The 12,593-nt window shown below is 36.2% G+C and overlaps 1 protein-coding gene across 1 annotated transcript in view; it reads left to right on the top strand.

Annotated features, from left to right (window-relative positions):
- LOC140141264 (CD109 antigen-like) overlaps positions 1 to 12,044 on the top strand; it is a 139,957-nt gene extending 127,913 nt beyond the window's left edge. Inside the window, exons 35-39 of the mRNA XM_072163076.1 lie at positions 5,505 to 5,660; positions 6,390 to 6,562; positions 7,128 to 7,290; positions 7,830 to 7,929; positions 8,417 to 12,044. Coding sequence (XP_072019177.1) covers positions 5,505 to 5,660; positions 6,390 to 6,562; positions 7,128 to 7,290; positions 7,830 to 7,929; positions 8,417 to 8,601 — 777 coding nt within the window. The 3' untranslated portion in view covers positions 8,602 to 12,044. The remainder of the gene's footprint in view (positions 1 to 5,504; positions 5,661 to 6,389; positions 6,563 to 7,127; positions 7,291 to 7,829; positions 7,930 to 8,416) is intronic.
- Positions 12,045 to 12,593: the final 549 nt, after the last annotated feature.

Here is a 12,593-nt window from a genome sequence, read left to right as displayed (position 1 = left end):
CCACACACTTTACAGAACAATTTGAAATATAGAAACGAAGGAAAGGCCTTTGTGTCACATCAAACAGTCTAGTGACGTTGTCATCAAACTTGATTGTACATGCACCAGAATTATTTTCAGAATTGTGTAACTGCAAAGCTGACACTATCACTCCATCCATCTTGTAATACAGATCTGCATGCCATAAACCAAATGGAATAGGCAAATTATCAATGGATATGTGCTATGGAAGTGTAGAGGTACATAACATTAAAGAACCATCCAGGTTATTTTAAGGAATACATCGAAGACGACAATTATATCGTGGAACAGTGGCGTGAGAGAGTGCCTCTTATATTTTTCACTTGTTCGTAAACTGCATCATCTGGATTAGCCTGTTTAAAAGCCATCAAAATGCAAGGATTATATTGCATGTGACGATATGAATAGGGCCTATGAGATGTATTTTTAGAATTTTAGAATTTTCAATATGGATCTCCCCAGGGTGTAATTAAGCATCTTTATTTAAATTATCAGTGTGGTATTACTGAAATCGTCTGTTTGGTTAAAATTATTCTAAAATTAAGATTATTTGTGATGTGGTATATCGAAAGCAGACACTCTTGGGCAGGATCATAAATAGAGGAATAGCCAAAAATCTGCCTGGGGTGATTTGTTTCACAATTTGGGTTTGTTGCGAATTTGTGATGTTATTAATGTTTCAAATATTGTCTGATAGTTTCAGACCGGAAGATAACTGGCATCCTGTATTTTTGAGAAATTTTTCAAGGTTATTCCTACTCTCAACATTGTCAATGATATTTTTAAAGGCTGATATCTCAATTTCTAATTTTATAATACCATAACTTACAAACTCAATATCTTTGCTAAGGAATGTCTGATTTCATTAGGGAAAATGGCGTTGTGGAGCAAAATATCTCTAAATTTAAGATAGGCCTATGTAAAAACCTCAAAATTGGTAACCTGCCCAAAAGTGTCTGTTTTTGAAATGACATGTCACACTTTGTGGATGGATCTTTATTAGACAAAATTTAAAAGACATGTCTCTTTGTTGTGTATAAGAAGTCTATGTTTAACAAGTGTACATAATGTGTAACAAGTCTTGAAATTGGCCATGCGTCGCATTGGTAAATTATTCACAAACCTTAATACAGCAGTATTTGTGCATTAGAGCTATATGAATAAAGATAAATGAAAATATTTGAATTATGTCAGTACTAGAATCATAAATATATAGCACTTAATTGTTTTGTGTAGTCCATCAGTTACAACTTTTTCAGTTGGCTTGTCTTCTCTTTCATCATAGTTCAACAAGTTCATCATCATTATGATGGCTTTTTTTAGAATGAGAATTTGAATGTTTCCCAAATGTTTTTGTACTAATGTCTTTATGATATGAACAAGTTACTGTTATGTAAAGATGACATATATGTACAATCTGTGACTGTGAGCATGTGTTTGAGGCCATTTGCCAAAGTCAGGACGTCAGTCAACATTTTCAAAGTATACAGAGCACATTAAAATGCTAATTCAAACCAAGTTGTGCACATCACCCAATTTACGAAAACTGGCAAAAGAACGAATGCAAAGAACTAAGAAGAATCAATTAAAACTTTAACATGGCCTTTAAAACTCCTTGTAGTGAATGTGATGCTCATGCATGAAAAAGCAAGCGGCAACATTGTAAAATGAATGTCAGACACTCTGTTATAAAACGCAGCTCTGTTATAAATACGCCTATAGCTTCAGAACTAATAATTGTTTTCACAATATTGCAACATAGATAGTTCTACAAGGATGATTCATTTTGATACCACATTCATCCAATTTCGTTCAATATTAAAAACACAGCAGTGTTTTTAAAGAAAAATCCCCAAATTTAAAAGTTGCAGCTAGATTTGTATTAATTTGAATTCAGCACAAAGATAGTGGAAGGTTTTACGTGTCCCAATGCTGCATAATAACCATTGATCGTTGTGAACGGCAACTTTTAAATTCAGGTATTTTTCTTTAAAAGCTCTACTGTGTTCCTAATATTGAACGAAATTTGACAAATGGGGTATCAAAATGCATGCAAATAAATCACCCTTCTTTCTGTGTTGAAATATTGTGAAAACAATTATTAGTTCTATAAGCTATAGGCGTATTTATAACAGCTGTGTTACTTTTTGTGCAGATTTTATGTAATCAAAATAGCATTTAACTCCCAGGATTTAACTTTAAGAATTGACCATACATCATGTGGTTGGGAGAGGAGTGATGTTTCACAAGTGTTACAACTTTTTGTAGCAGATGTGTTCTTAAAAGTTACAATGAAAATAAAATGGACAATGTGTGATTTCTTTATGATACATGGATGATCAAAAGACGCCATGCATGCATATGTATATATCCTCAGTATGTTGTAGACAAATAATATTTGTAAAAAAATATTTAAGTAATATAAACAAGTATAAAATGTATGCTGTATTATCCATACAACCCAGATATAATTAAAGCATTTAAAATGTGGAACAATATACAATAATTGCCTTTGTCTCATATCTCTGGTGCAACTTTATAAGTTTAAATTATTTGTTCAAATGAAGATTTTTGAAACAAATTTCTTTCTTTGGAAACTTCACTATTTAATAAAAGACCTGCGAACTGCAAGTTGAATAACCCAATTCACAATTCACAAATGGAATGTATAAACTGCAGCTGACCTGGGAGCTGACCTTCACCCTGAATTCAAGTCTGGGAGTACTACAAAGTCCCTGCTATTTACCCATGGTAGTAATTCTACTTAATTGAGTGTGACAGTAGGGGCAACCTGCTTTGACCCACCAGTGATTGTTCAAGTCCCATGTGAATCTGACTGGTGGGCTCAAAAAAGCACGCTACAATTTTTCGTAATGGCAGCATGGTTAGAATGGTGGTAGGAGTGAAGAAACTTAACCCCATGAGTACTACCTGCTGATTGGTTACAAGAAGGCTATTATGATTTTTTGAGCCAATCAGCAACATGGTAAGAATGGTGGTAGGGCTGAAGAGGCTTAACCATATGAGTACTACCTGCTGATTGGTTACAAGCAGTCTATTATGTTTTATTGAGCCAATCAGCAGCATGGTTAGAATGGTGGTAGGACTGAAGAGGCTTAACCCCATGAGTACTACCTGCTGATTGGTTCCAAGTAATAATAATAATAATAATATGAGAGACTTAATATAGCGCCCAACGCTGATAGCCTCTGGGCGCTGAACAAATAAAATACCTTAAGCTACAAATACAGATTTACTTAACTTAAACATGATTATAACACGCATATATCTGACACAAGCAAAAACATTATAAAAGATCAAAGCACATAGTTTCAAATTACAAAATCATAGATACAAAGAGAGCGTGACCAGCATGTGAGTTGATTCAATTAACAAATAAAATAATTTAAGCAATATATTAAACACCTTAAGATAAGCAAGATAATACAAAACCAATTTACATTTACGAGTATATTGAGTCAAATATTACTTCAACAATATAAATTAGGATATACACAAACAAAGTACATATTTAAAAGTATCATATTTACAGAAATAGCACAAATTAAAATAACTTTGGGAATGTGAAGACGTGTGACCAGCACAATAACAGGAAGACATGATAACAAGTAGACATGATTTACTGAGCCAATCAGCAACTGGAATAGCAGAATGGGGAATATTCCATTCATGACACACTTTGTCCATGATGGAATTGGTGATCAAATATGAACTTGAATTACAGGATCTGACCTGTAAAATGAGCTATTCCAGTTGAAATCCATACAACCGATATGAAAGACATGAACATAATCTCCCACAGGGGGGTGCAGATTTCAAATGGAGTCAGCCATTCAGGTAACCCCATTTGAAATTCACCCCCCTGTGTGAAAGCTTAAGGTCACATCTTCCTTGGGGTGTATGGATTTCAACTGGAACAGCCCAATAGATCTGTGGAAAACAGTGTATTCAAAACATTCAAGAATCTCCTGAAAACACCCACATCTCTTCAGGAGACATATGACCTTTTTAAACTCTAGTGACTTGGTGCATGTCTTATGATTTTGGCGCTTAATAAATTGATTGATCAGTTTGGCAACAAGTAGTGTACAGTGAAAGTATCCTTCTTTCTGTAATCTTCTCTAAGTGTTTTGTAAGGTGTCCATACACACCGGCATGTCCAGGATCTTTTCCTGCGGGGGGCTCAGAGGGACTTTCAGAGTTATACAGAGGGCTTAGTGGCTAAAATCTCCAAAAACCGGCTGATTTTACATGATTTTCAACAAAGTGCAGGGGGGGGGGTCAGCACCCAAAGCCCCCCCCCCCCCTGCACATGCCACTGATACAGCTCTTTGTCATCTGCATCACATACTGTCATATCTCAAAAGTCACAAGTTGGTAGGTTCAAGGTCACTGGCTGCTGAATTGATGTACTTTGGTTGATGCGCACCTGTACATGCTAGCAGTATGTCCTTTGTGAATGGGCACACCATGCACAATATGGCATTCACAAAGGACACTGGCTTGTACATGTGTGCATCAAACATCGACTCAACAGCCAGGAGGTCTCGAAACTACCAATTTGCAACTTTATGCTCATTTTATGATAGGTCACAATTTGTTGCCTTTGTGGGGCACCACAAATTTGAGAAAATCCGGTTTAGTTTGAAGAAATGCCAATATAAATTTGAGTTGTGTACATCAGTCAATAGATTTTTTTCTTTATGTAACTTTCAAAAGAAATATGACAAATTATTACTGGCAAATTGAAAACAAGTACAAAACGATACCTCAGTATGGAAAGCACACAAAACGCAATACACTGACATTATGGCATTTCTATGGGGTTACTCTTCGTTGGCTTCATGGAATATAGCGAGGTGATACGCCAGTGTGAGGTGCAAAGTTTTTCATTTTGCCGATATTTCTTTGTAGTTTGTTTACTATTATGAGATGTGTATAAAAAGTTGCGTACGGTTGATACGCCAATGCGGAAAACACAAAATTTCTTTTTGTATACATGTAAATACGCCAAATTTAAGTAATTAATTAGCTAATTTTAACTGCTGAGACTTAGCAAAATGAAAGAGAACATCATTAAAATCATATGTGCCATTGTGTATATGCGCAGTGATTTTCATCACTTGTTCTAGTGCACTTTTGTATTCCCATTGATTCATGTTGTTTCTGCAGGTTTAGAACTTCTGTGGGCCTTGGAACTGGTAAATTTTGGCTATTGAACTTTACCTACTTCTAATGCCTACATTTTCTGTTTTTGTTCCCCCTCTGCACACTGTATAGTCTGTATTTTACTTGTTTCCCCACGTCAAGTTAGTGTACCTAGCTCTTTTTCTTCCCGACTAAATATCACCTTACGCCATTATAGAATGAAGTCGATGAATTGGCAAAGGCGCGAAAAATTAATCACACAACCAGTGAACTGCCTGTCTGATATAATTTTGTTTTTTATTTCTTCCCCATAGGATACAGTGATTGGTCTGCAAGCTTTGTCTGAATATGCCTCACAACTGAATGAGGGCACTAGAAATATTAATATTGCAATCTCTTCATCCAGCCCCGATGACACACAAGAACTCGTTATCAATGATGCTAATAGCATAGTGTACCAACAAGTAGAGGTAAGAGACTGTTTGGATGTATTCATTACACATTTGGGTGTATTCCTAATACATTTGGGTGTATTCCTAATACATTTGGGTGTATTCCTAATACATTTGGGTGTATTCCTAATACATTTGGGTGTATTCCTAATACATTTGGGTGTATTCCTAATACATTTGGGTGTATACCTAATACATTTGGGTGTATTCCTAATACAGTTGGGTGGCACTCACTAAAAATGGGTGATGGGGATGTGCTGCCACATTGACCCCCATTTTTCAACTCCTTCCCACCCAATAACCCCCTTTTTTGTTTTACTGAATTCCCTCTCACCCAATGTCCCCCTTTTTTGTTTTTCTGTCCTAATACATGCCCCCAGTTTGTTCATTATTTTTCTTCAAATTTTTCAACAAATTTCAAATTTTGATGACATTTTTCATAAATATCAAATTTTATATTATGACCCCTAAATATTTATCAGTCTCACGAAAAGGCCCCCTTTTTTGTAAGAATTTTGCCAGTTTTATCAAAAGCCCCCCATTTTTAGAGCCTTCTCACTGAATGACCCCCTTTTTTGGTGTCTAGACTCTCACCGAAAGAACCATGGTTTCGAACTGCTGTCCACACACCCCGTCACTTCCAAAGTTGAGTTCTCCCCCTAACTGCAACCAGTTTTTCAGTAACAGTTGTAGTCTCCAGCACAGACAACTTATGCAATTCAACATTGACTATCTTTTTTTATACAGTTGACTGCAACCAGTGGTTCAGTAACAGTTGTAGTCTCCGGCACAGGCAACTGCCTCATCCAATTCAATGTAGACTATAACCTGAACAAAGAGAATACACAAAACAATTATATCTTCAATGTGGTGGTCACAGATACGGATAGAAATCGTGTGGATGTAGAGCTGTGTGGAAGGTTAGTCACCAGAGTAACATTGCCGGGATTTGGCTGTTCCATCTTGCGCCCTCTGACACAAAGGGGACACTTGCTGTTGCACTCAGTGGGGGAAATCACAAAACATGTTATAAAACAATTCCAAAATTTCAATTTTTTTTAATTGAGGAAATCAATTTCCAATAATTACACAAATTAAGGCAAATTAGTATTTTCTGTGCTGAGAAAATGACTAGAGCACTGAAAAAGCCCTGTACAAACCAATAGCGATTACTCAAGGGTGTCCCCTTCCTTTGACAGACGTGAGAAATGGGTAAGTGCAATAGATGGAACAGCTCTTACTGAGTGAATTGTGTCAAAGCTAGGTCAAGTTTAGTAATTTACAGAAAGTAAGAAAGAAATTGGACGAAAACGAAAGACAGTTTGGGTGTATTACTTATACGTCTGGGTGTATTCCAAATAGATTTGGGTATATTCCTAATACATTTGGATGGGATTCCTATAATAAATTTAGGTGTATTCCTAATAGATTTTGGTGTATTCCTAATATATTTGGGTGTTTAATTTATTTGTTATCCTCCTATAGGTACAAAGGGGAAGAGACTCAACCAGGTATGGGCATTATGTTTGGTGGTATTTTCTCAGGATTTGAAGCGATCGGAGAAGATTTGAACACGATGGTGCAGAATGAAGTCAACATTGCTAGATATGAGACTGATGCACAGGGGGTGACGTTTTACCTGAATGATGTAAGTAATGGTGGGGTGTGTGGGGGTGTGAGGGAGGGGTGTGTGTTTGTGCATCATTCTGTCAGTAAAGTCAACATAGCTAGATATGAGACTGATACACAGGGTGACATTTTACCTGAATGGTGTAATTATTGTGGGTAAGGTTGTGTGGAATTGAGTGTGGGGTGGGGGTGAGTGTGTGGATGGGGGTGTTGTGGGTGTGTGTATTTATGCATCATGCTGGCAGTTATGTCAACATAGCTAGATATGAGACTGATACACAGGGAGTGACGCTTTATCTGAATGACATAAGTAATGATGGGGTGGGGTGTGTGGGGGTGTCACAGAGTGTGTGGATGGGGGTGTGGTGGTGTGTGTATTTATGCATCATGCTGGCAGTTATGTCAACATAGCTAGATATGAGACTGATACATAGGGGTGGCACTTTACCTGAATGATGTAATGGGGTGGGGTGTGAGTGTGTGGATGGGGTGTGGTGTAGAAGGTGTGTGTATTTATGCATCATGCATAATGGTAATGGTTTTTGTTTTCTGTCACAGGTTGGGCAACATACATGCGCCACTGTTCCACTGCAGAGAACCAAGCCTGTAGCTAACACCCAGCCTGTCCAGGCCTCTCTCTATCGTTATTATGCACCAGGTAAGATTCCTTCCATTACAGAGAACAAAGCCTGTAGCTATAATTGAAGACTAAATTGAAGATTATACTATAATTGAAGATTAAAAAGACTAGTTTGCGTCTGACGTCAGGGTAAAGCCGCAACGTGATTGGTTGCTGACCTGCGCAGTACAGCATTTTTGGTCTGGTTGACAGGACGTCATACGCAAACAAGTCTTTTTAATTCGGTCTTCTATTCAACTTAATTCAAATTTCATTTATACATCATCCATTCACTCATATCCTACAAGACATCAATGTAGTGCAACTCTCGTTATTCCTGAATTTCATTCATCTTCGGGTTTACGAACATTTCATTACCGTTCTGTACAGCTGTGGACTAGACTCCCAGCTTTGCAAATGCTGCTTAAAATCCTGTAATACTAAAATATCAATAAGTCTGACTTCAGACTGATTTTGCTTGATCACATCACATATAATGATGATTTTTCTTTTCTTTTCTTCAAAGATGACCAAGATGTCCAAATCGTCACATCAGAAATTCTTGCTAGAACTGACGTCTGCGAAGTGTGTGGCAGCAATTGCAACAACTGTGATGATACTGATCCGGGTAGTGCCGTCAAGAACATAGTCAACACCGCCCTCGTCATGCTGCTTAGCGCCCTCACTCTTATTATTCACAAATTTATGTAAAATAAATCTGTGGTGTGTCTAAACTAGTTTAACCCTGGATTAACCCAATCTATACTACATGCTGATTGGCTACAAGAAGGCTATTATGATTTATTGAGCCAATCAGTAGGATGGTAAGAATGATGGTAGGGTTGAATAGGGTTAAGCTTTAATATTTAGAAGCTGTATTTTAATTGGTCAGTCAGATGAATATATCATCTAAATATCCAATCAGGCACTGTAAGAAATGCAGTAGTACCCACAAAATTAACTATAATCATGATACTAAAGCATGTTGAAAAACATTTTTTTAAATTTTTTTTTATACTGATTAACACAAGTATATAATTTTTTTTTAAACTTGAAGCGGGTGGCAGAACTAAACCTAAGGAGTCTTTCATTGATTAATTTGTGAAAATATAATGAAATATGCTTATTTTTGTATTCCCCCCATATTTTAGAAGAACCAAAAACGGAAACATTGACCCAAAGCTTTTATTTAGATCCAACCATTAATTAGCCTGTAAGAACTATTTTGATTGGTTATAAAGAAAGATATATCATGTATTGAGCCAATCAGAGATATTGTAATAAACAGTAGTGCTAAAATGATGACCCCATTTGTACTAGCAGCCAAATTATTGGCCTGTAAATTATTAGCCTCTAAGAACTATTTTGATTGGCTACAAGGAGAGATATATCATGTATTAAGCCAATCAGAGATATTGTAATAATCAGGTAAAGGGTATTAATTAATTAATTAATTTTTGGAAAATAATAGACAAATAACCCAATTTGCACTAGCAGCCAAATTATTGGCCTGTAAAGTATTAGCCTCTAAGAACTATTTTGATTGGCTACAAAGAGGGATAAATCATGTATTGAGCCAATCAGAGATATTGTAAGAATAATCAGTAGTGATAAAGGGTATTAATTAAAAGCTAGCATTATAAGGCAGACGGTGATGACCTGATATGCAAAAATTTGAAAATGGCGTTGATCGGCTTTTGCAGCTAGCTGAGCTCTTAATTAATATGCGAGTGTAAAGTCACAAGTTGGTGGTTTCGAGACCTTGTTGACCAATTGTCCTTTGTGAAAGTTGTCCTTTATTTTGTTGAAAATACCATCACAATTGGACTTATGGTTCCAGAGGTATAGTCATATAATATTAGTGTCGCTCAGAACAAAGAAGCACAAAGTTGAATACTATTATTGGCTGTATCTCAAAAGCAATATTAGCGACAACTGACTAGCTTGATCACATAAAAGCTGTACTCGATATTACATTCTGTCCCCATTCACAAAGGACATACCACTGCCAATACAAACAAAGAACATCCAACTCAACAGTTGGGACATCTTAAAACTCCCACTTGCGACTTTACATGTATTTTGTGTAAGCGGGACAAATTTATAGTGTGATGATTCGCGTGCGTTTTCCTGTCAGAGGATATGTCATGCTACTGGACCAGGCCAGGCACAAGTGACCTGGTGAGGGGGGGTCGCCATAGATAGCTGACCAGGGCATTTTTACAGGACAGGCAAGTGTAGCCGACAATCGGGCTTATTATGTGTTATCATGTGTTATGCATGCACAAAACGCACACAAATCAAGCTTGCGAAAACAGAGAGATGGTAGATTAAAATTATGTGTGACCTGATCAGGGAATAGGAATCAATTTGGGTGCATTTTAAAGACATTTGGGTGTATTCCTGATACATTTGGGTGTATTCCTGATATATTTGGGTGTATTCCTGATATATTTGGGTGTATTCCTGATATATTTGGGTGTATTCCTGATACATTTGGGTGTATTCCTGATACATTTGGGTGTATTCTTATGTGTTTGGGTGTATTCCTGATGTGCTCCCTCCACCCTCCCGATCAAAATTGCGGTGATAAAACCAACAATACTTGAAATATTTTGCCAAATTATGTCCCTTTTTTTGGCTGGTCAGGTCACATGTGTGGTGCCTTATTGAGAAAAGCTGGTTCTTTTCTCTATATTTTTGAACTTGGAAAAGAAGAGGTTATTTTTGGCAGATGTAAATAAATTAAGTAGATCTTGGGAGAGCTTATTATTGTATATGAAACATTTGAGTGTACTCCTAATACATTTGGGTGTATTCCTGATACATTTGGGTGTATTCCCATAGAATGTATGAGATAATGTTTATATAATGGCACTATAAAATGATTATATAATTATATATTCAAGTTGTATGTCTTGTTTTATTTTAAAAAAAGTAAAGTTCATTAATCATGTATTATAAACTATTGTGTTGACAACATGGATCATCAGTGTTGGTAATGTGTTTGGGTGTACTCAAGACTTTTCGGTGTATTCCAATTCCAAATAACATTTGGGTATATTACTATTACATTTGGGTGTATTCCAAATACATTTAGGTGTATTCCTAATACATTTTGGTGTAGTCCTAAAACATTTGGGTGTATTCCTAATACGTTTGGGTGTATTCCCAATACATTTGGGTGTATTCATAATAATTTGGGTGTATTCATAAAAAAAAAAAATTTGATCCAGATTCCTCTCCCTTCCCATCATTCCCGGGCATCCATCACAGTGTAGGCACAGAAGGTTTTGAGTGATTACTTCAAACACAATAAAATATGCATTGTATAGTATCAAATTACTAACTTGTCTTTCATTTTAAGCAGTTAACCAAAGTACACATAGTATTATTTTGCATTGATTTGATATTTAGAAAACATTGTATTTCTATATCTTTTACATCATATCAAGGTAACATTTGGGTGTATTCTTCAGACATTTGGGTGTATTCTGAATACATTTGGGTGTATGCCTAATACATTTAAGTGTATTCCTAATGCATTTGGGTGTATTCCTAATACATTGGGGTGTATTCCTAATACATTTGGGTGTGTTCCTAATACATTGGGGTGTATTCCTAATACATTTGGGTGTATTCCTAATACATTTGGGTGTATTCCTAATACATTTGGGTGTATTCTGAATACATTTGGGTGTATGCCTAATACATTTAAGTGTGTTACTAATACATTTGGGTGTATTCCTAATACATTTGGGTGTATTACTAATACAATTGGGTGTATTACTAATACATTGGGGTATATTACTAATACATTGGGGTGTATTCCTAATACATTTGGGTGTATTCCTAATACATTTGGGTGTATTCCTAATACATTTGGGTGTATTCCTAATACATTTGGGTGTATTCCTAATACATTTGGGTGTATTCCTAATACATTTGGGTGTATTCCTAATACATTTGGGTGTATTCTGAATACATTGGGGTGTGTTCCTAATACATTGGGGTGTGTTCCTAATACATTTGGGTGTATACATCTGTGGCTGTGCTGCGTTAAAGTTATTTTTTGTAAGAAATATTTAAACTTTTAGTGAAGTGGAAACAACTGTATAAAGTAAATAAAAGGTGATTATGGTCTCTATGTGAAATAGTTGTATGATGTGTTTTTATTGTAATACTTGCAGAAGAGGGCTCCTTTGATAATTTCAAAATTCTGATTTGTACATTACAGAGTGGTCCAAAAACAAGTTAACCCAATTTCAGCGGATGATCTCTCAAATTCATATTCTTGAAGAACATCAAATAAACTAGACATATAATAATGAAAGACGGAGATAAAAAAGACTAAATTGCATCTTACAGTAGGGCAAAGGCACGGTATGATTGGTTGCCGACCTGCGCAGTACAGCATTTTCTGTTGTCAGACGCGAAGTAGTCTTTTTATCTCGGTCTTTCATTATAGCTGTGGCCTAAGACCATGAACACAGCCATGATGACCCCTGACCTTTGACCCCAAATTTCTGACCCCCACACACCTATTTGGGTGTATTCCTAATACATTTGGGTGTATTCTTAATACATTTGGGTGTATTCCTAATATATTTGGTGTATTCCTATTTCCTAATGCATTTGGGTGTATTTCTAATGCATTTGGGTGTATTTCCTAATGCAGTTGGGTGTATTCCCAATGCATTTGG

This window comes from Amphiura filiformis, chromosome 2 (genome assembly GCF_039555335.1).
Source record: "Amphiura filiformis chromosome 2, Afil_fr2py, whole genome shotgun sequence".
In the NCBI taxonomy this organism is placed as follows: domain Eukaryota; kingdom Metazoa; phylum Echinodermata; class Ophiuroidea; order Amphilepidida; family Amphiuridae; genus Amphiura; species Amphiura filiformis.
Note: the sequence above shows the minus strand (reverse complement) of the source record. Positions and strands in the feature narration are given on the sequence as shown.